Source organism: Camellia sinensis, chromosome 2 (genome assembly GCF_055761805.1).
Source record: "Camellia sinensis isolate YWXY chromosome 2, ASM5576180v1, whole genome shotgun sequence".
Taxonomy (NCBI): domain Eukaryota; kingdom Viridiplantae; phylum Streptophyta; class Magnoliopsida; order Ericales; family Theaceae; genus Camellia; species Camellia sinensis.
Window position 1 is genome coordinate 212,283,107 of NC_138962.1, and position 23,066 is coordinate 212,306,172.

The following is a 23,066-nucleotide window of genomic DNA, read 5'->3' on the forward strand; positions in this document are numbered from 1 at the left end:
AACCAAAACCCAAAACTAATGCGTTTGGTTTCAGTTTTTGAATTCAATTTTTTGAAAATTAAATTTTTTATTTTTTGTGTGTTTTTTATTTTTAGTGAATATTTTTAAAATTTTAAGCATTTTTTAAACTTGTTTAGATACACCTTACTTAGATGTATCTAAAAAGTAAAATATTTATAAAAAATATTTTAAAAAATTAATAAATACACAAAAATATAAAAAAAATACTAAATTTATAATTTTTTATATTTTTGGTGTTTAGTGAATTTTTTAAAGATTTTTTAAAAAAAAAATTATATTTTTTAAGTATATTTATGTTAGGTGTGTTTAAAAATTAAAAAATTTACTTAAAATATTAAAATAATTTAATAAAAATACAAAAAAATAAGAAAATAATTTTTTTTGAAAAGTATTTTTTAAAAACTCCGCTCTCTACCAACTGGTTAACCATGATAGAGATATGAATTCATTTAAAAATATATTAAAAAATAATTGGGATCTCTTATTTTTTTTAATTTACATGTTGTCTTCACAGAAGGACCCGGAGCCAATGAAAGAAGACGCCATCTTTGACTTTCGCACTCAATTTCTACTTCTCCTCACAAGAGACTGCTAAAGCTTTTTTCACTCAAGAAAACTCAACAACCTCCCTCTTTGCTTTTGCTTCTGTTCTGTAATCGGAAACAATGCCTATAGCAGAGATCTTTCTCTCTGCCTTCATCAAATTGCTGTTTGAGAAGATGTCCTCTTTTGCCTCCTCCAAATTACTCACCTTTGAAGGTATTGCTGCGCAGCTCACCAATTGGACCAGTATGCTGTCTCAAATTCAAGCTCTTCTGATTGACGCGGAGGACAAGCAACTGACTGAAGTAGCCGTGAACATGTGGCTCGACGATCTCCAAGATCTGGCATATGATTTGGGCGATTTAGTGGATGAGTTCGCCACCGAAGCTTTGCGACAGAATCTCAAGGCTAAGCCGCCCCAAGCTAGTTCCAGCAAGGTATGGAATCCCATCCCTAATTTCAAGCCAAGAGATGTTATGTTTAATTTCAAAATGAGGCCCAAGATTGAGGAGATCAATACCAGATTACGCACTAGTGTTGATCGATCTTCGCAACTTAATTTGGTTAAGATTGTTGAAACCACCACATCTACTAAGACTTGGCAAAGACCAGAGTCTACATCTTTATTTGATGAACCTCGCGTTTACGGCCGAGAACACGATCAGAGTAAGATAATTGAGTTGCTCGTAAAGGGAGATGAATCAAGTCATAACAACGTTGGTGTAATTCCCATTGTGGGTATGGGTGGGATTGGCAAGACCACCCTTGCTCAGATGGTATACAAGGATGAAACCGTGAAGGAGTATTTCAATCTGAAAGCATGGGTCTGTGTGTCAAATGAGTTTGACATTATGAAAATAACAAAAACTATTTATGATTCAGTGACTTCCCAAACATGTAGTTTTAATAACTTGGATCAAGCTCAAGTTCAACTACAGAAGGCATTGGCAGGAAGGAAGTTCTTAATTATTTTAGACGATGTCTGGAACGAAGATTACAATGCTTGGAATGTTTTGAAGAAACCTTTCAATGATGGAGCCCAAGGGAGTAAAGTCGTTGTGACAACACGTAACAGAGACATTGCAACAATGATGGCAACTGTTGAACTTCATGACGTTAAGATCCTATCAGATGAGGATTGTTGGTCATTGTTTGCACAACATGCCTTTGCGAATACAAGTATTGATGCAAATCCAAATTTGGTATCAATTGGTAAGAAAATTGTGGAGAAATGTAAAGGTTTGCCTCTCGCTGCTAGGACACTTGGTGGCCTTTTACGCAACAAAGTACGAGATGAGGAATGGGTAAATGTATTGCGTAGTAAAACATGGGATTTATCACACAAAAAAAGTGACATCCTTCCTGCTTTGAGATTAAGCTACCATGACCTTCCTTCGCATTTAAAGCTGTGCTTTGCATACTGCTCACTAATACCAAACGATTGTGAATTTGAGGAAGAGGAGCTAGTCTTGTTGTGGCTGGCAGAGGGCTTCCTTCAACAACAAAGAGAGAAGCAAATGGAAGATGTAGGAGCTGAGTACTTCCATGAATTGTTGTCAAGGTCTTTTTTCCAACCATCTAGTACCGGTAAAAGCTCTAAATTTGTGATGCATGACCTCATCAATGATTTGGCTCAAGTAGTTGCAAGAGATACTTGTTTTAGAATGGAGGATAGATTGAACGATCATGAGCAGTACAAGAATCTAAAGAAAGCTCGACATTCATCTTACATGCAGGAGTACCGTGAGGGTATGAAAAAATTTGAGATCTTTGACAAAGCCATGCATTTACGGACTTTCTTACCATTTTGCTCAAAATATAGATGGGGTAATAATTTGGCAAGCAATGTTCCCCTTAATCTATTCCCGAAGCTAAGACGCTTGAGGGTGCTCAATATGAGTGGATATTCCATCGCAGAAGTTCCAAATTCAATTGGAGATTTAAAACATCTGCGGTATCTTAACCTTTCCAACACCTCTATTAAAGAATTACCTGAATCATTAAGGTCTCTCTACAATCTACAAACATTGATGTCAAGAGAATGTCGAAATCTAAAAAAGTTGCCAACAGACTTGGGAAACCTAATTGACCTACGTCATCTCGATACTACAGATGCACATTCCTTAGAAGAAATGCCATTGGGAATAGGTAAGTTGGTTAGTCTTCAAACACTGTCCAATTTCGTTGTTAGTAAAAACAATGGGCTTCGGATAAAAGAGTTGGGGAACTTAATTTATCTACGGGGGAAGCTTTGCCTATCTGGATTACAGAATGTGGTGAATCCTCTAGATGCAAGAGAGGCGAATTTAAATGATAAGCAGGGCTTAAATGTGTTATTGATGGAATGGAGTGTGAACTCAGATGATTCACGAGATGGAAGAGTAGAAACAGAAGTGCTTGACATGCTACGACCTCACAAGAATTTAAAAAAGCTCCATATCAAAGGCTACCTTGGTTCAAGATTTCCGACTTGGATAGGAGATCCTCTGTTCTCCAATATGGCTGGCCTACATTTAGATAATTGTGGAAATTGTGCATTCTTGCCACCACTTGGACAACTACCCTCCCTCAAAAAGCTTTACATTAAAGGAATGAGTGTACTAAAGCATGTCGGTTGTGAGTTCTACGGGCAAGGTGATGTTCAACCTTTTCCGTTACTGGAGACTCTAAGCTTTGAGAATATGCCAGAATGGGAGGATTGGTATACTTTTGGAGATCACAAGGAAGTTCAACCATTCACTCGTGTCAAGTATCTCTCCATAATAAAATGTCCCAAACTTCTTAAAATGTTGCCTACTGATCTACCTTATTTGAATAATCTAAAGATTAGGGGCTGCCCCACACTCTGTGGAATGATGCCCAAGGACCTTCCTTGTTTGAATAATCTAGAGATTGCAGAGTGCCCGCAATTCCTAGTTGAAGGTTCCAGCATTAGCCTCCCGTCACTCACCTCGATAGCTATGAATGACGTTCCTCTAACAAGCCTTGAAGCGGTCCTTGAGATGAGGAGTATGGTTGATGATGAAGTGATATCGGCCAATGCAAAGTCTAAGCATCCGAGTTCAATAACTTCCTTGAGCATTGGGATGATTAAGAAACTCGAGCTCTTGCCAAAATGGGTTACTCATGGGCTGATGGAACTCGAAGTATTGAACATTACACGCTGTGAAGAACTCAAGACACTGTGGAAGAATGAGGTGAGAGTGCAACACAGTCTCCCTGCATTCCGATGTTTGGAAATTGAAGGCTGCCCCCAGCTTGTTTCATTGTTTGAGGGAGATGAGGATGAAGAAAATGAAGGGCAACATCAGCAACAACAAGAAGAGGGACTGTCTTGCATGGTGAGGCTTGAGCATCTAACAATAGATAATTGTGAAAAGCTGCAGAAACTACCACGATTGCTACATACCTTCACTTTTCTTCGAGAGTTGTTGAAACGCCCTCAAAAATAATAACAATAAACCCATCAAATAAAACATTCATTAACATATGAAATAACAACATTCTTCTATTCATCAGCGTTTCATTACATAAGTATTACATGTTAACATCATAACAAAATGCCCTACGGGCTTACAGCTTTCCAAGTTAACACTTGGTTACAACAAAGAGTACTAACTCGATACACATTAAGCCCTTGGCTTGAAGTTACATGTAACACATCAAAAGTAAAACAACAGAACATGTCCGCCTCTAGCCTCCCAGCTATGTCCTTGGAGGTGGCATGCTTCCTGTACCTGAAAATGATGTTCCCATATAGGGTGAGCCACAGCCCAGTAGAAATACACTAAACCAACCATGGACAATGACTAAAACATTAGCAATTGATAGTTGGTCAACACTGATACAATCACATAAATAACATGTTTATGTCGTCGACTTACAAGTCCCATTTACTTTTCTTTTTTCTCATTTTCAACAGATAAGCATACTAGCTCTATCATCATTTCCACAGATATGTATAAAAACTATATCTCACATTCAGATAAGCATAAAAGCTATATCCACATTCTCAACAGATATGTATATCAACAATATCCACAGATAAGCATACAAGCTGTATCCACATTCTACAACAGATATGTATATCAACAATATCCACAGATAAGCATACAAGCTGTATCCACACTTCACAAAGATAAGCATATGAGCTCTATCTTCACTTCTCTAGACAAGCATATGAGCTCTGTCTACGGAGTTCATCCCCTATCTCCTCCTAATACCTATCCGGTTTAGAGGTACATCCCCTATCTTCCCCTAAACCGCGGAGTACATCCCCTATCTCCTCCTCTACACATAACGTATATAAACACATTGGTTCTATATACAATCACACAATATACACAATTAATGTATTCTATCAACCGTCAAGTTCCATGACACATTTCATTGATTAGTTTCAGTTTACTTAATCATCAAGCATTGTCTACAACAATCACGACTATCCTCCACCGATAGCCCAAGCAGTTATTTCTAAACAGAAAATAAATGCACAATGGATATTCAATCAACATTTTATTCCTTCATTCCTCTCAATTAATTATCCCAATTAATTAAACAATGTAATTAGGTCAGTTCCCATAATTAACATTTCAACCCTTAGGTCCCATTTTCATCAATGATTCAACATTAATTCCATTTTCCATGCCAAACCTACATCTAGGTTTATTATGAATAAAACCCCAACTTTTGTAAAATTACGCAAAAGTCCCAAACTTTCACCAAATTACCAAATCAACCCCAACATCTCAAAATACTAAAATTTAAAGACAAAACCCATAGAGAGGAGTAGGATATCCCTACCTCAAATTCGGAGTCCCAAAGGAGAAGACGACAAAACCCAACGTGCTCCAAAACCCGAGATTTTCATATTAAAATGAAGCCCTCGACGATCAACAACTTTTTTGTAAAGGCCAAAGGTGAGTAAATCACTCCTACTAGATCAAAACCTAGAGAGAAGGTAGAGTCTAGAGTGAGAGGCTCATCAATGGTGATTTTGGAAAAGTAAGAGAGAGAAGAGAAAGTGAAAAAGTGATTTAAAAAGTCACCACTTCGAAACTTAAACCCAGTGTTCCGCTCGAGCGTAAAACACTCCACTCGAGCGTCCACTCACAGACTTCCGCTCGAGCGGCCAACCTCCCGCTCGAGCGCAGAATGCACTCGCCCAGCACTTTTACAGAACCAGGCCTCCGCTCGAGCTCCCAACTCCCCGCTCGAGCGTCACTCACACAACCCCGCTCGAGCGGCCAATCCCACGCTCGAGCGTACAACACTGCACAGGAAAATACTGGATGGGTGTATTCCCCGCTCGAGCGCCAAAACCTCCGCTCGAGCGTACAGGCCAAAAATCTGGGCAACTAGTTTTGGTTTCTAAACTCAACCAACCTGAAACAAACCCACCCAACACATCCCATAACTCAAATATGAAGTAAAGAGGATGCAAACAAGATAATAGTCGACTACCAACATCTACAGACATAAGTCTGGATCACTATACAACAAGGGTAAACCCGGGATCGCTATAGTTGTATGTCTTTGATTGTCCAAGTCTCGGCTCTTTCCCGGAGACAGGTTTTCCCGGCACGCTGAAAAGGCTCGAGATACGTGGTTGTGAGGCTCTGCAATCCTTATTCGGGTGGATAACGCAGATTAATGACAATAATCTTGAATGGTTAAGGGTTGAAAATTGTCCATCCCTCACATGCTTGATGTCGTGCAGAGGTGGGGGGCTACCACCCACACTCAAAAGGCTTGAGATTTGGGGGTGTAAAAAGTTGGAGGCACTGCTAGTAGAGGAGGGGACGGAAATTAACTGTCCATCTCTTGAGTCTGTTTGGATCAGTGGTTGTGATAGGCTCAAATACTTGCCAGATGCCCTTCCTAATAATAATAATCTCAGGAATCTCAATGAATTGATCTTGCATGAGTGTAAGAATTTGGAGTACATTCCGGATGGATGGTTCCACTCCGCAACAAATCTGAGACAATTGAAAATCAGTGGATGCAAAAAACTGAAGGCCCTACCACACGGATCGCAGAGCATCAACTACCTCACTTCTCTTCAAGAGCTGGTTATGAATATTTCACAATGGAACAACAACTTCAAGAAGATTGGTTTGCACAGTTTATCCTCTCTTAAAAGACTGTTGATTTCAGGGGCAGAAGAAGAAGAACATCCGGTGGGTTCCAGCTTTCCGATAGATGGGATGTTGCTGCCCACCTCTCTGACAATTCTTCGCATCTGGGCATTCTGAAATCTGGAGAAGCTATCTTCTAAGTTGTTTCAAAACCTCGCCTCTCTTGAACGACTTGAAATCTTTGGTTGCCCTATGCTCAAATCATTACCGGTGCAAAGGCTGCCTCCCTCACTCAAGGTATTGCGGATCATCAGGGGAAGTCGGAAACTAAAAGGGAAGTGTGAAAAGGGGAAAGGCAAATATTGGCCCCAATTAGCTCACATTCCTGAAGTTTACGTCAATGATGAGCGATAAGCTCTGTGGAGATTCCCACCGCAATACAAGCAGCCAAATTGCCAGGTATCAAAACAGAAACTAATTTGATAAATATAAACATAAAAAATTATTTTCAGATTTTAAAAACAAAATATTTTTTCAAAAATAGAAAATCATATGAAAAACCATGACTGTTTTTCATTTTTGTTTTTATTTTTTATTTTTTTTTACTTTTACAAATTTAAAAAAACTTAATCAAACAATCAAATTGATAGCAAAGATTTCATTGCTAATTTTTAAAGTCTTTTTGATCATCGATTTTCAAATTTTTTTTTGAATGAGGGATCACTGAAGTATGCAGTATATCATATTTTCAAGTTAATCAAATTTTTTTGGATGAGGAAGTTATTTGCAAATTCATATAAAAATTTAAAATAAAATGAATTTGTATTTTGAATTAATAAAAAATATTTTTAAAAATAATGAAAAAAATATATTTTTACAGGTAAAGTATCTTCCTGTTGTTTTACCCCTTGAAAATTAGTAGGAAAATGCTACCCGTTTTGCTCAGAAGGTGAGTCGACATTATTTGATTAATCTTTGCTACCTTGTTGGCTTTAGTTGATATTTTAATATTAAGTACATTCTTATTTATCAACAACAACAAAAAAAAAAGTATATTCTTATACATCAAAGTTTTTAATGGGCACATTACATAAAATTTGTCAATTTTTTGTATATTTGTTAACATGTTCTGTATTTCATATGCTTAATCTCCTAAGCAATTCAGAACCGGTGGATGTTTAACACACCATGAATATTGTAATTGAATTTGTATAATGTCATGTCTACTGCATTTGTATGTGGAAGCCTGCTTTTTTTGTGCACAAATAATCAGCCAATTGATGATTCCTGGTCTTTGGATTTCAAGTAATATTATATACATATAAAGATCAAAATTTCGTTACGGTGTGTTGTTTCAAATAGTACAGAAACAAAAACATCTCGGAAAATATTTTATGAAATGAAGATAAAATAAAAAAAATTGAAAATATAAATTGAAATATATCTAAATTTATAAAAGCCTAATAATCGATTAATTAAACAAATTGAGATTCATATAGTCATTCACGTAAAAGAATTAAAAAACTAATGTTACTATGAACTAAAAATTATTAAGTATTGTCAAATAACTCAATTTTATTAAGAAAGGAGTTTCCAATAAGGTCTAAAATTTTACTTAAGCAGTAGTAATAAATGTTTATGAAAATTTCTAAATTTTTATAGATACAATTTATTCTTTCGGTATATCACTCTATGTTTTGATGTGTTTCAATGAAAACACTTGAATTTTATTATTCCACTAGTGTTTCAATTCGGTCTCTTGGGCAATGGAAACATTTCGGCCATTTCAATGGAAACAAATGAAAATTTTGTTCCTCATATATATTAAAGATAAATCCATGTCAAAAAGTTTTTCATTCATGTATTGTCTATGTTTTTCATGTTATTTGGTTCCAAACAAATGGCATATGGTACCTATTAAAATTGGGTGTAACTGCACATGCAACAGCCCTTGTGTCTTCTATGTGCACTATGTTAGTCCATCTTTAGTTTGGGAAATTTTTCCCTTTTGTATTCTTTTAGTAGCTGTTGGTGTATTGCCTTGACTCTTAGGGGCAGAGCTATGTATAACAAAGTTGGGTCAAGTGAAGTGACCCCACTGGAAATTTGAAAATCTGAAATTATTATTCAGACTTTTTGAAAATTTTATTTTAAATGAGGTCAATCTTGTACACTAAAAAGTATGAACTATTTTCATAAAGCATAGAAATTAATATATACTCATGTTACCCTTTTTTTCCTTCTAATATTTTTGTTATCCTTTTTCATTTTCTTCTTTCTTTGAATTCTTTTGTAGGTGTTCACATGTTATTTACCTTATACATCACTATTTTCCTAATATCCAAGGAGATGATTACGACATTATGTAACAGTTTAGGTGAGGATTTATGCTTATATTTAAAAAATGGGTTAAAAAAAGAGAACTTATGGCATTAAAAAGGAATTGTCAACAAACAATCCTTATGTTCAAAGAATATATCTGAATTAAATTTGTTCAAAATTTTAATAAAGGAAAATATTATGCATTTATGATTTATGGAATCAATTGTTTAACTTTATTACCATTTATGGAATTTCAGTATTAGTGATGCAAGTAGTCATTTATTAGATTTTTGTAAAAATTAACTATTGTGGTGTTTGCTTTCATTATCGTATTTGTATTTGGTAACTATAAATTACTTGATCCAGCTTTGTGTATTGAACAAGTTTATTAGTGTAATTTATGCATAATTGAAGGCTGATATTAGTGGTGAATTGTTTAATGGACGTTTCTAGCTCTGCAGTGATTGATTCTTAGAACTTCTTCTTTGTAATATGGAGAAGAAACCTATTTTTGTGAACTTGATGATTATCTAACAGCACACTCCATTTTGGATTTGTCTTGATTTGCCACTTGAGCTGCCTTGAGTATATATTATTCTCTCTAAGTTATTTGTGGATATTGAGTTTTTAATCTATCAATTCATTCCTGATGGATATATGCAGACTAGCCATGCTATAGCTACCTTTCTTAATGTTACACATGAAGAAGTTATTGAGACTGAATGATTTTCATTAGATTGAAAACTCAGAGATACAGTACCTTATATACACTCCACATGTTTACAAAATATCTAACTAAAATATCTACCTAACTCACTCTGTTACATCAAGTTGAACTAACACTCGACTTGTTTGGTTTGCAGGACAACATATCTGTGGTCTAGTCTTGGATTGAATCCTGGAATATTTCTTAGTCTTGATTGGTTACACTAACTGTACAAACATCTCATTCCTATGGGGACATCATGCTGCTTGCAAAAGCTTCCGAGTCCAAGCATATCACTTTTCGTGCTCCATGTGCTTTGGCTTTTATAGTTTATCTTGCTTTTAGGTCGGGAAAAATGATCTTGTACTTCATTCAAACATTCTATGAAGTGTTAGATTTCAGCTTCTAAACTTAATTTGATGGCCTTTTTTGTGATGGACCAAGAATATTTAATGTAGCTGCAATGATGGAATTTACATTGTCTCCTTGGGATCTCATAATGTATTAGGTGTAGGCCTTGAAGCACACCATTTAACGCTTATAATTCCTTTCCTCCAAAATAAATAAGTTGAATTACTGTTTTTGTTCATGACTATTGATTAATCTATATATTACTGAATTGAGGAAGGATCACAGATTAATTTGAAAAAATAGAGGTGAAAAACGCAGCAGAAAAGTCTTGGAAAAATTGATGTGCCAGTAAAAGGTCTTGTATTGCTTTAGTTCTAGCAAGGAGATTTTTCCTTATCAACTAAACAGATCTTTAAAATGTAAATACGGTATTACTTCTATCTATGTTAACTGGTTTCTTGTCTATGGTTTTAGTAAACAATGAATTGTTAATTAATGGAACATGAAAAAATAAAATACCTTGGAAATGAAATTTAAGGTCGCAATTTTGTGGGAAGAAGAGTATACATTAGGTTGATGTTTGGTGCATTATGTTTGAGTCATAGCACTTGACATGTACACCTTTAATCTTTAGTGAAGGTGTAGATAAGCCAAATCAAGCAATATATCTGGCAATCCAAATTCTTAAGCATACTTCTAGCTGCTTAACCTTGGCTGGTGACGAGCAGACTATTTTCAAACTTGGCAAGAGCTAAGCCAATCTTGCTCAAGCTCAGCTCAAAGTTTTCAGACAAAAGACTGAATTCCTAATCTTGGATAAGCTTTACGATGTCGGAAAGTCAAAAGAATAGGGGCCTTTGGGTAAAATGGGGAAAAGTAGGGATTTTTTTTATCACGGTGCATTAGAATGGATTCTCACTTTGTTCCTTCATCAGCTTTAACAAAACTCAAGGAGTAAAATTAGCATAATGACCTGCCTGATATTTGGAATTGGACAAAAATTCCCACAACCTGTCATGTCATACTTCAACTCTCTTTCACACACATTACTAAAAATATTTTAGTGTACTCTGGTTTGCCTAGTTTGATTTCTTTCAAATTGGGTTGATTCATAGAACTTGACCTTTGTTCGTTCAGCTCAACATTTATATTGGTGGCAACATCAACCCAATATCACAAACAGACAATGCATCCCATTGTCAGATGTATGGCTACACCAGTTCATTTTACACGATTTAAAATTATTGATTAAAGATTTAGCACATCCTAGGTACAGTTGGACATACTAGATTCAGGAGATTGGAATAGATTTAATAATGGATCATATCTTATGCAGATATTGCAAGACCTAACTCATTTTAGTGCATAGACTTTATGGCAGCCAGTAGTTATTCACCACCTTCATCCATCATCATCAAATATTTTTGCATGAACTTAAAATGGCAAGACTTCAAGAAGGAATTTAAACCCAAAATACCAACTGCAAGTGAGTCAGTGTTTACCATATATTTCTCAAATACACAAGCACAGCAGGTTTGTTGAAACCTAAGACCAAAACAAAGTTCACACACATGCACGGTTCAAAATTTAAAAAGGCTTCATGATGTTGATAGAGAGACTTTTGAGAGCACATCACAAATATTTCCCCACATTCTGGTGCAATAACTAATAAAAATGCTTATGATATATAGTTAGAATGATCACTAGAAAATCTAGGTTTCATTTTCCTAACCAAGCTGAGTTTGGAAAGCTAAGCTACCCGGTAAGCCAATCTTGATTGACAAATCATATCCATAACTAACATAGTACCCATAAACCACATATTATTATCTAGTGGAAAATAATAAATAAATAAAGGAATTGAATTCTGTAAACCACCAATATAAATGTTCACTTAGATCTCATAAAACTTGAAATTATGAATTCTACCTCACTCTCTACAGGTAACAAACTCCACACATCATCAAAACGAGAGGCTAGTAACTGGCCTCCAGCAGCTAACCATGGGGTAAGGGCCGTTGATACCCCAACCACAAGAAACAGCAAAGATGACATCTGAGAAGACATTATACCCAGCAGAAAAGGCCAATGAGCAAACAATTAGTTGTGCTAACAATACTAACGGTAATAGTTACCATTTATGTGGTTTTATTTTATTTATCTAGTGTGGAAATACCAGTCCTGCACAGTTTATTTATCTACTGTTATGTGTTGAAGTTCACAAAAAATATATATACATATATATATATATTGTTGGAAAAGAGGAACCGAAAGGGGGAAAAAAGACCTAAAGGAATAAAATGATAGCATGAATTTAAGTCAATAATACTAGCTTCCCTGTCAATGCACCACCATAGATTTGCTTCAACTCCAATTCACAAAATCAAACTCTCAACAGCACTCCAGTCCTGTGATCCTTTAAACATAAACGAACCCAAGGTCCACCCAATCTTGGCGGCCTATGTAACTTGGTCTAAATAAAGCCCACATCATTTTCAGACCTTGTAATGCTCAACCAACATAAATTTAGTACTATATCACTTTCATATACTTTTGAACGAGTATTAAGTACTTATGCTGGTGCATTCTACTAATCAAAGACAATTGATATGGCATATCATCATTGCATCATGGATAATCCATAATGGATAGCTCGGATATGGGTGTAAGGTGCAGGTATGTGTCTAGGCGTCGGATTTATCTAACTGTCATGTCCAAGAACACCACAACATGACTAGATTTCATATTTAACATATTTTTTTTTTAATATTTCATAGAATGGTATTTGCAACCAAAAATTGAGCATTTTACGAATGAAATGGAAGTCTAATGCATAGTGATATAGTAAACTCAAACCATTTAGACATTATTGTTTGATGCATGTCCAACTAGACATATCGGATGAATTTCCCATAGGGAACCCTTACCCTTACAAACGTGGCATGTCTATGTATCGGACACATCCATGTGGCTTGTCCAATTATTAATCATTACTTTTTGCAGGACATGTTGGGAACACTTCACGGACATATGTCCCATGTTTGGATAAGCCTCTTAGAAAACGGATTTGGGGTCAATGTAAATATATGGAAACAGGGGAGAGAAGTGAAAAAAAAAAATTACATCCACATATAACATCCATGCTTCTCATGTCTTTGTGCATTAACTTAATACTCATATACATAGCAAATAAAAATATATATAAAAAAAATTCCATATCCCCCGTCTTCATATCTTAATTTTTTGAAAATTCCATGCCCATGTCCATACTCATGTCCAGGTCTCTTAGGCTACCACTGTGAAACCTAAAAAGATACACGAAAACACTTCACTTTCAAAATCAAAGATGGTAGAAGAATATCTAGAATGCTTTGCAATAATAATAATAATAAGAAGAAGTGTCACAAACTCAATTGGGATATCAAATCCATTCATACATTAGCACCTTCTTGATACACAAATCCAACCAAATGGAAAACAACAAATCTAAATTTTTTACTTTAAGTTCATATGATGGAAATCCATCTCTTAGGCTATGTTTGGATCATGGATCCATGATCCAATCACAGCCTTAGTAGATGCATAATACACATAGAAAGTCCTGGGTGCCTAAAATTTTGGATTTTAAGTTTTAGGATACCTAAACCTCCAAGATTGCCCTAAAATGAATTTTCCTTGAGTACCAACTTTAAGGTATTTCCTTCCGTATCAACTTTAAGGTGAATATACAAAGCTGACGCCTTTTAGCTATGACACGTATGCATATATGCACATTTAAAGAAGTAATTTATGTCTCACCAAACATGAATCCTACTATATGGATTACAAACCTTGATGCATTTGTAACCACAATATACTTTAGTTCATTGATATTCTATATATATGATTCTCATGATTGCCTAGTTAGAAACCATATTCATATTACATAATGCTGACTGAAACCTGAAACCCAAAGAACAATGACTGTTAACCAGAGGTATCAGAGTAAACTATTCCTGTTCATCAATACTGTGATCATATCAATCTGTTAAAATTGATAGCATTCTACTCGTATGGACAAGAGTAATTTTTTCATTGCTTCTGTAAGAAGACTGGATCTTATAGAAAGAAAAAGTAATTTAATAGTTAAATTAGACAATAAATGAATCTTCTAGAAAGAAGTAATTTCCTACCGTCATGAAGAACAAACCCAATATAAGGCCACGATATGGAGCAATATCTGATTCAACCTGTAAAGAAATTCCATTTCTACAAGAAGCGAACCAGCCAAAAATGCTCCCAATGCCATGGAAAGGCCAGCCTGTTCCATTTATAATAAAAAATGCGTACACTTAACACTAGAATGATATAAAAGAGCAAAACTTGATAACACATCAACGTACCCAAGCTGTAAGGAGACTAGTCCCCAGAATAACAAGGAGCGTATTTGCAGAGAATATCTCATTATTTTGATTTTCCTCAACTTGCTTATAAATCAGCCAAAGCAGCTGAAAATTAGCATAAGAATGACTAATATCATGAATTTCACAAACACAAAAGAAATTTGAAAATCCTTGGCTTGTGCACGGTCAAAAGCTACACCATGGTTATGCATAAACTCAAGTAGACAATATCATGATTTTTATCTTTGATACAACACACTGATGATGCATGATGATATGCTTTATTAAAATTTCTAGAAAGAAGGATACTTGTTGAGAAGTTAATGATATAAAGTGCATCATCAGGCATAAAATGTGGTTTCATCACTTAGGATGCCATATTTATGTTCAGCAACACATAGAACTCGCCAAGCGCCCTCCAGCAATTATGGCAGTAATTGCAACAATGGCCTTCACAGCAGCTAATCCAAGAGCTTCAGCAATTGCTTATAAACTAACCTAAAAATGATGGAAAAATTACCCACAGCAACAACAGAAGAAGCAATAGCACTGGCAGAAACAACTATCCTAGCAGTTGCAGCTATCCTACACAAGCTCAAAAGTGAAATAATCTTCAATAATTATTCATTTGACTTTCCCAGGTAGGAAACAAATATAGTTAAGCATCATATGCCCAACAGTGACTGCAGAAGAAAGGGTGATGTGGCAGTTGGCTGTTCATCAATACATGTGGTATGATAACCACATATGATAATTGAGGAACAAATACAGACTAATAACTTATTAACACACACATTATCTTTATTTCTGCTAATTCAAGCATCTTAAATGTATGTCTTAGACTATAACACCTAAACAGCTGAAATGGTGCAAAAGCATTGGATCAGAACTGTGTTCTACATTACACAGGTGTATGTAGTTCCAAAATGTTCACCTTTAAGACACAGAATTATGGCACAGTATAGTTGTACAGTATCAGAAGACACTGTAATTTCCACCAAAAAGCAATTCATTCACTTCATAACATTCAAGGTGATATAATTTCTGAGACCACACAGGTACCTGGAAAAGCAAAACAGAAAATGTAGCCCGTTCATGGCGTGACGTGCTCTCACCTCGTTCCTGCAATACCTACAGAAAAAATACAATAAAATAAAAAAAATATATTATAAAATTATTCAACTGCCTAATAAAAGCGTATCAACCAACAAATTTTGAGTCTTGACTACTTGATCCTAATGGAACAAAGTGGAATAAGAACTAAAAATAGGATAGCGTGAGAACTTACAAAGCTGCTCATTAACTGTTACCTGAAGGACAACAGCAGTGGAAGATAATGCCAGCCCATTCCCAATGACAATTGCAGCAGGACTGGGTTGACCAGCAATAAAGCGAGAAACTAAGCCAATCACCACTGCAGTCACCAAGACCTGCATTTGTTGTGCACATTAAAAAAAAACAAAACTAAGATTCAAATACATCGATGCACATAAAAGTGCTGGCTTGTGGTAAAACACAAGTGATAATATTTGAAAAACAAGTTTTCCAATCACCTAAGCACAGCCCAAACCAAAAACATATTTCTTCATAGAACTCAGTCTTTCAACGGAAAGCTGCAAAATGAAGACAAAATGCTTAGCTTTTCTTTTTGTTATTAGCAGATCAAATGTCATGGCAAATAGCTGTGTTAGAGAATCTAACTTCACGGTTTGATGGATTCTACCTCCAGGCCAATATTAAACATCAAGAAAACAACTCCAAATTCAGCTATTGCCTTTGTTCCATGTACATGACGAATAATAGAGACCATAAGGTCCAATCAAGATGCCAGCAGTCAAATATCCAAGAACAGGACTGCCTAAACATTGCAATTTGCAACAGATAAAAAAGACACATCATCAATGAAACAAATAAAACTCCAAACACATATTAGAAGAAGAAAATGGCCAGAAAATACATGCAGATGATGGCTGAGTTCAAGAACAAACAATACGATTGTTGTTATCAAATTCATTAAATTGTACTCCTAACAATTATAGTGTTATACTTCTAGAATAAGTTTGCAAAAGCATAATCAATAACAAACAAGGATAATGAAACATGAGTTATGAAATGCCAAGCAGAAAAATCTGGATATAAAAAAGTTCTGATAGTGGCATTTTGTATGTCATCTTTGTGCAGGAGCCATGCTAATCCTCTACGTACCATTCCAATTTTATCGGATACTGTATAGGAAAAATCATGAAGTGCATGTACCTTATATATCCAAACATGAAATCATGCCACATGCTGCAACCATCTTACACAAAAGAAGTCAAAGATGAGGCTTCAATTTAACTACTACAATAACAGATCATGAGATTCAGTTACCTCCAGAGATTTTTTGGAATATAGGCACAAATATGACACTTGCAAGCAGTAAACACAATATGTCAAAAAGAGAAGCTTCCTCCTCATTTACCTTAAAAAAAAAAAAAAAAAATAATACTCAAATCAGTAAGCAAGGGAATTTCAAGCACATGCCTCTTGATGAGGAATCATCTCCATTAGTTTCTTAACACTCTTGGGCAATTTCCGCATATGACGAATCAAAGGCTTTGTATTTGATGAGACTTCGTCGATACCACCGGTAATGATGTCCAGTTGCAGAAATAGCTGGTTAATTCTCTCCGCCCGATTGGTGTAAAAGGCAATCCTGTCGTAAATCACAAAATAAACTTTGTATCAGATGTAGAAATCTAACAATTGTTCACAAATCCTGTTACCAGAAATAATTGATGACAAGAATCTAAAATCAGTAACAACTGCCAACTAATATTCAGAGGGATACATGTAATAAGTATAACAATAAAAAGGATCATAGACAGAGAAATTCGATCTTTGAAAACGTTGCATAGCGCTGCTACCTATTAATTATTTTGGACCACTTTTTCTAGTTTTTTTTATTATAATAATAACCTTAAATAAAATTATTAAAAAAAATATCAAATTTTTGAGTCACTCTATTTCACAATTAAGGTCACACACTCATTACATCATGAGTTAGGATTTATGAGACCATCTACCTCCATCACCACCCTTCTATTTTTCCCAAATTCCATCTTCAAAACCTACCCACCCTCAAAAACTTAAAAACCCTTTGGCGGCAATATTCCAGCAGCAACGGTGGCAACTATTTGATTACATACACTTCTCCGACAATGACAATTAGTGAAATTTTTTTTGACAACCACAATTACATAAGATGAGAGAAGTACAACAATAAAAGCTCAGAAAAGGTTCGTAACTTTGATGGTGTTCTTAGCTCGGATGAGATTAGCCTTCTAAGGGTAAGTTTCTTGAAAAAAAATGACAAAAATAATAAAAATTGTTCGTCATTTTTTTTGGGACTGAACTCCCGAACATATGACCGAAATTCGGGAACATAGGTCCGAACATTATTTATTTGTTCAAGAATAGGTAACCGAACATTTCTTATTTGTTCCGGAACAGATAACCGAAGCAATAGCAAAAGTAGGCAAACAAAGGAGGTCGAAGGTGGTCAACTGGCCGGTTGACTAAAGAGTCGGCCGGAGAGTGAAATCCTGCCCAGTTTTATTCACATAGAGAGCATACAAGTACAATGGGGCCATGGGTGAATAATAGAAAACCAACCAGAGAAGTACGAAAGTAGATTATGTTGTATGTGTAAAAAGAGGTAATAGAAAAAAAATAAATAAATAAACAGATTGACAAATCTCGTAATAAAATATAGAAAAAACTTCTTAATTCCCACAAATTTTTTCCACTATTTTGGAAGGTTCCACTGTCTTGGATTTTGCTAGATTTTAGGAGAAAGACTTTTTGAGGTATGGGGGGTGTGCATTTAAATGGGTGGAATATTTTTATAAGGATAATTTGTGTATTATTTGGTGAGAGAATTTTTTTTTTTTAAGGATTTTAGAATTTATAAGTGGGGGTTCAAAGAAATTGGAGATTCAAAATAATTGAGAGGGTAATTTATATGTAAATTGGGCCGAGCTGGGTAATGGGCTGTTCTGTGGGCCATAGTAAGAAGGGCTAAGTAAAAGGGCTTTGTAGTTAGCCCGGTTTTCACAAAGCCTTATAGTTATCCCGGTCCAAGAGAGCTCTACAATTAGCTCGGTCACCACACTCAGAGCGGTAACAGTTAGCACTGTCATACCATATTGAGCCGTAGTATATTGAGCCCTCCTCAGAACCTTGCTATTGGTTAGCTCAGTCTTGGCTCGTTGTGGTTAGTGCGGTCTCAGACAACCCAGTTGGAATGTCAAACCGAGGTACAGGCAGTGAAAGGAAGAACCGAGCTAGTGGAAGTTCGGTCTAGTCTGCGGCTTTAGCATAGCCATGATTATCTCGGTCGTATTGACATCCAACCATGGTAGAACCATCTCACTTGGTTTAAGCAGTGAGGGGGGTGTTGAAGGATAAGCATTATCTTTCAGGAATGTGATTCCTAGGAGGACTCTACATGGCGGAGTAAGAGTCCTACTAGGATTGTGCCATACGAAACCTATAAAAGCTCACAACATCACCTATGGAGAGGTAACACAACTTTGATCCCCGAATACACAGACCTTTTGTCTATTTGTCTATTTTTGCTGACTTAGGCATCGGAGAGGTATCCGGCACACACCCGCCGGCTAGCTCACGTTTGTGTTTTCAAGGAGTAAAGTGACGTCGTACGAAGGAGCGTAATCTTGATCAACAGGATTATACGAGAACAATATTTCGTGCTCGTACAATTGGCACCATTTGTGGGAAGTTCAGACAAGAACAAAACCTCTTGATTAAGTTTTCCTCGCTAACTAGAAGCAATGGCACACAACGAATATTTGCCACAGTCCGCCATCGACGGACAAACCCCAGAGGGGGGTTGGGAGGCGCGAAGGTTTGCCTTCTATCCCTCCTATGGCGGATTTGGAGCCACAGCGACAGAACCCCCGAAGGGATGCAAGGGGGAGGCGGACAAATAGCCCTCGTCACTCTCGCTCCTAGAGTCCTGAAAGACAGAGGCGGAAGATCGACCCTCAAGTTCTTGAGGATCGCGTCAAGGAGCAGGATGAACTAATACGAAGGATGGTGGCGGACATGGAATCAATGAAACGCCACATAAAAGGCAAAGGGGTGGCGACAGGAGAGGGACGCAAAAGCAAGACGCCCCCTTGCCACTCAGAAGATCGTGGTAGGTATACCACACCATCACAAGCAGAGAGTAGGAGCCTGAAGACAGGCGACACTCAAACAAGGACGTCCAGAACCCGTTACTCCAGGTCTGGGAGAACGAGGATTGAGAGGTCATATACTGAGGGAAGCACCTATCGGCCCTCGCACACGTACCAGACATCATCCAGGCAGTCGGAGCTGCCTAGATCGTCCGATTTGCGAACGGTGCTTGAAGAAAGGGCACGATGGAAAGAGGATGCCAGGGCGCGCGACCCACACAGAATTTCTGCCCTTCAGCGGTTGGCTCCTCGAACGCATGGAAGCGTCGAGGTAGGAATGACAATACCGCGCCCAGCCTACGAACCAACGGACAAAGCATTAGCAAGGCTGTAAATCTCGCCGTTCGTTCCGGCAATAGAAAACGCTCCCCTACCTTCAGGCTTCCTGCAGTCCAAATTCACCACGTATGAGGGAAAGACGGGCCCCTACTCGCACTTGAGCCACTTTCGCCAGGTTATGGCTGTATACCGGCGAAACGAAGCTTTAATGTGCATCCTATTCCCATCTAGCCTTGGCGACCTAGGTTTAACCTGGTTCGAAAGGCTACCAGAAGGCAGTATCGCCTCCTGGGCACAATTAGCAGAGGCGTTCGTGACAAGGTTCAGAACGAACACCAAAACGCCGGTGGAGATCGACCAACTTCTCTCCATTGACGTGGGTGACAAGGAGACGCTAAGATCCTACAATAGTCGCTACTGGGAGACCTTCAACCAGATTGAGGACTGCCCTACCAATCTCGCCATCGCACAATACAAAAGAGGCCTTTTAGTCGGGAACAGACTAAGGGACTCAATCACTATGACGCCGCCTCTCACAATGGAGGCCTTAATGGAGAGAGTGCACTAGCACATTCGGGTGGAAAAGGATGGCGCCCGTGCTAAAACAAAGTTTGGCACAACCACAGTACCAGAAAAAAAGACTCTGGCAAAAATCAGCGCGGTAGAACGTCCGAGCAGAAACGGACGAGGCAGGCGAGACAACGGAGAGGACCAGGATAAAAGATGGTTGAGAGTCCGCACTGCCATTACCACGGTGTTCAAAAAACCGATCTATCAGATTCTAAGCGAGATACGCGATGAACCTTTCGTTAGATGGCCAGCTAAGCTGGGAGAAGCTCAGAAGGATTACGACGAAAGATCTCGATGCACCTTTCACAAGGAAAAGAGGCACCGTACTGAAAATTGCATGCCATTAAGGCAGCATCTGGAGGAGTTAGTGGCAGCCGGTCATCTGGACAAGTACATAGAAGGAGGGGCGCAGCCAGCCCCCCAAGACCATAACAACCCGAATGGAATGCCAATCGACGCCCCACCTCAAGGCGTGATCAACGTAATCCATGGTGTATTCGAACTTGAGTGCGTATGTGAACTCAGGGGCATGATCAAAAAGGCTGAGCACTTAAAGGAGGTACTAAGTGCCCAACCTACCATCAAAAAGGAGAAGACAGAGGCCACGAACGTCGTGTCTTTTTCAGATAGAGACTTGGCAAGGATTTACTGCCCTCACAATGATGCACTGGTCGTCACTCTCCGAGTCAAAGATTTTGACGTCAAGCGGATTTTGATTGACCAAGGTAGCTCATGTGAGATCATGTATTATGAAACTTTCAAACAACTGAAATTGGAGGACAAAGACTTGGCACCTACCGTGTCTCCCCTGATTGGATTCAACTCGATGCCAGAGTAGCCAGTCGGCAAGATAATCTTTCCAGTCAGAGCAAGAAGTGTGACAAAACAAGTGAAATTCTAGGTATTGAAAGTCTCTTCCACTTACAACATAATCTTGGGAAGAACGTGGCTGCATGCCATGCGATCAGTAGCGTCATCCTATCATCAAGGAATGAGGTTCCCCAACGAAATCGGAGTAATAGAAGAGGTCTTTATGGAAACCAAATTATGTCCAAGCAATGCTTCGTCACAGTAAATGGCAGCAGAGCTGCCAAGGGGTTTGTACAGATAGTGGAGGAACCAGAGAGCAATGAGTTATTCGCGGATGTTGGCAAAGTCGCCGAACAGAAGGCAGTGGAAGATTTGGTACAGGTAAGAATAGATGAAAAGAATCCGGATAAGTTCTTTTTGCTTGGCTCATCTATGTCCAGCACTAAGAGGATAAAGGTCATGGAATTCTTGACCTCTAACATCGAAGTGTTTGCCTGGACGCCGCATGATATGCCTGGCATTGACCCAAGCTTCATCTGTCACCAATTGAACGTCCACCCAACTACCAGACCAATCATTCAGCGCACTCGCAGATCGGCACTCCACCACGCTGAGATAGTGGCGGAAGAAGTGGGAAACCTGCTAGAGGCAGGAGCTATCAGAAAGGTGCACTACCCTAGATGGATCTCCAATACCGTGGTGGTGCCAAAGAAGAATGAAAAATGGCGTATCTGCGTAGACTACAAAACAGTCAACAAAGCATGCCCAAAGGACAGCTTCCCCCTACCGCGGATAGACCAACTGGTAGACCTAACGGCGGGGCACAACCGGCTTAGCTTTCTTGATGCATACAGAGGCTACCATCAGATTGCTATGTATGAACCAGACCAGGAGGTCACATCTTTTACCACGCCAAGAGGATTATATTGCTATAAGGTCATGCCCTTTGGCCTAAAGAACGTAGGGGCAACATTCCAACGGATGGTCACCAAGATGTTTGAACCATTGTTAGGCAGAACAATGGAGGCTTACATCGACGACATGGTGATCAAGAGCAAGGATGAAAATGACCATCTCAAGGACCTAGGTGAGATGTTTCAGATCCTGAAGAAGCACAAGTTACGCCTTAATGCGTCCAAGTGTGCATTCGGTGTAGGATCTGACAAATTCCTAGGCTTCCTGGTGACCAACCGAGGTATAGAGACCCCTCTCAGATCAAGGCAATTCAGGATCTAGAGAGACCCAACTCAGTAAAAGAAGTGCAGCATCTCACCGGCATGGCAGCTGCACTCAACCGGTTCATAAGTCGGTCGTCAGACAGATGTCGGCCATTCTTTCAAGCTCTTAAGGCCAAATTCGAGTGGGACGAAGAATGCGACTGCGCTCTAGAAAGCTTGAAAGAATACATGTCTTCTCCGCCATTGCTGGTAACCTCAATACCTGGAGAAGAACTCTTTTTGTACCTGGCAGTTTCACAGCACGCAATTAGCGCAGTGTTGGTCCGAGCAGAAAGGATCCAACATCTGCCCATCTTCTATGTCAGCAAGACATTGCTGGGTGCCGAAACAAGGTACTTACCACTGGAAAAACTAGCCTTAGCCTTGATGATGGCCTCAAGGAAGTTGTCGCACTACTTTCACGCCCACACCATAGTCGTCCTCACAGCTTTTCCATTAAAAGCTTTGTTTGAAAGGGCGAACTTTTCTGGGCGAATCTTGAAGTGGGCAGTGGAGTTGGGACAGTTTGACATCAAGTTTCAACC

At 38.1% G+C, this 23,066-nt stretch overlaps 2 protein-coding genes and 1 non-coding gene across 9 annotated transcripts; 1 reads left to right on the forward strand and 2 right to left on the reverse strand.

The window, feature by feature from the left end:
• Positions 1 to 533: 533 nt before the first annotated feature.
• On the forward strand, positions 534 to 10,252 carry LOC145820613 (putative disease resistance protein RGA4). Of its 2 annotated transcripts, XR_014362497.1 has the most exons (3): positions 865 to 1,001; positions 8,938 to 9,018; positions 9,827 to 10,252. XR_014362497.1 is itself a non-coding variant. In XM_082916865.1 (2 exons), exons 1-2 carry the CDS (start codon positions 687 to 689, stop codon positions 9,845 to 9,847), a joined length of 336 nt encoding a protein of 111 aa, XP_082772991.1. In that variant the 5' UTR covers positions 534 to 686; the 3' UTR covers positions 9,848 to 10,252. The 2 variants fall into 2 exon arrangements, 1 of the variants encoding a protein (XP_082772991.1); XM_082916865.1 differs by lacking the exon at positions 8,938 to 9,018 and having other exon boundaries at positions 534 to 1,001.
• A 929-nt stretch (positions 10,253 to 11,181) lies between these two features.
• LOC114280603 (K(+) efflux antiporter 2, chloroplastic-like) lies at positions 11,182 to 16,884 on the reverse strand. Of its 6 annotated transcripts, XM_082916868.1 has the most exons (9): positions 16,773 to 16,873; positions 16,659 to 16,691; positions 16,126 to 16,260; positions 15,956 to 16,015; positions 15,691 to 15,832; positions 15,465 to 15,533; positions 14,403 to 14,507; positions 14,193 to 14,320; positions 11,182 to 12,075 (listed from the first exon to the last, which is right to left on the reverse strand). In XM_082916868.1, exons 5-8 carry the CDS (start codon positions 15,700 to 15,702, stop codon positions 14,195 to 14,197), a joined length of 312 nt encoding a protein of 103 aa, XP_082772994.1. In that variant the 5' UTR covers positions 15,703 to 15,832; positions 15,956 to 16,015; positions 16,126 to 16,260; positions 16,659 to 16,691; positions 16,773 to 16,873; the 3' UTR covers positions 11,182 to 12,075; positions 14,193 to 14,194. The 6 variants fall into 6 exon arrangements, with proteins under 6 accessions (XP_082772994.1, XP_082772992.1, XP_082772995.1 ...); XM_082916866.1 differs by lacking the exon at positions 16,659 to 16,691 and having other exon boundaries at positions 16,773 to 16,884; XM_082916869.1 differs by having other exon boundaries at positions 16,126 to 16,691; positions 16,773 to 16,881.
• On the reverse strand, positions 16,538 to 16,642 carry LOC145820768 (U6 spliceosomal RNA). Its single transcript, XR_014362831.1, has one exon. It is a non-coding gene; the product is annotated as a U6 spliceosomal RNA (small nuclear RNA).
• Positions 16,885 to 23,066: the final 6,182 nt, after the last annotated feature.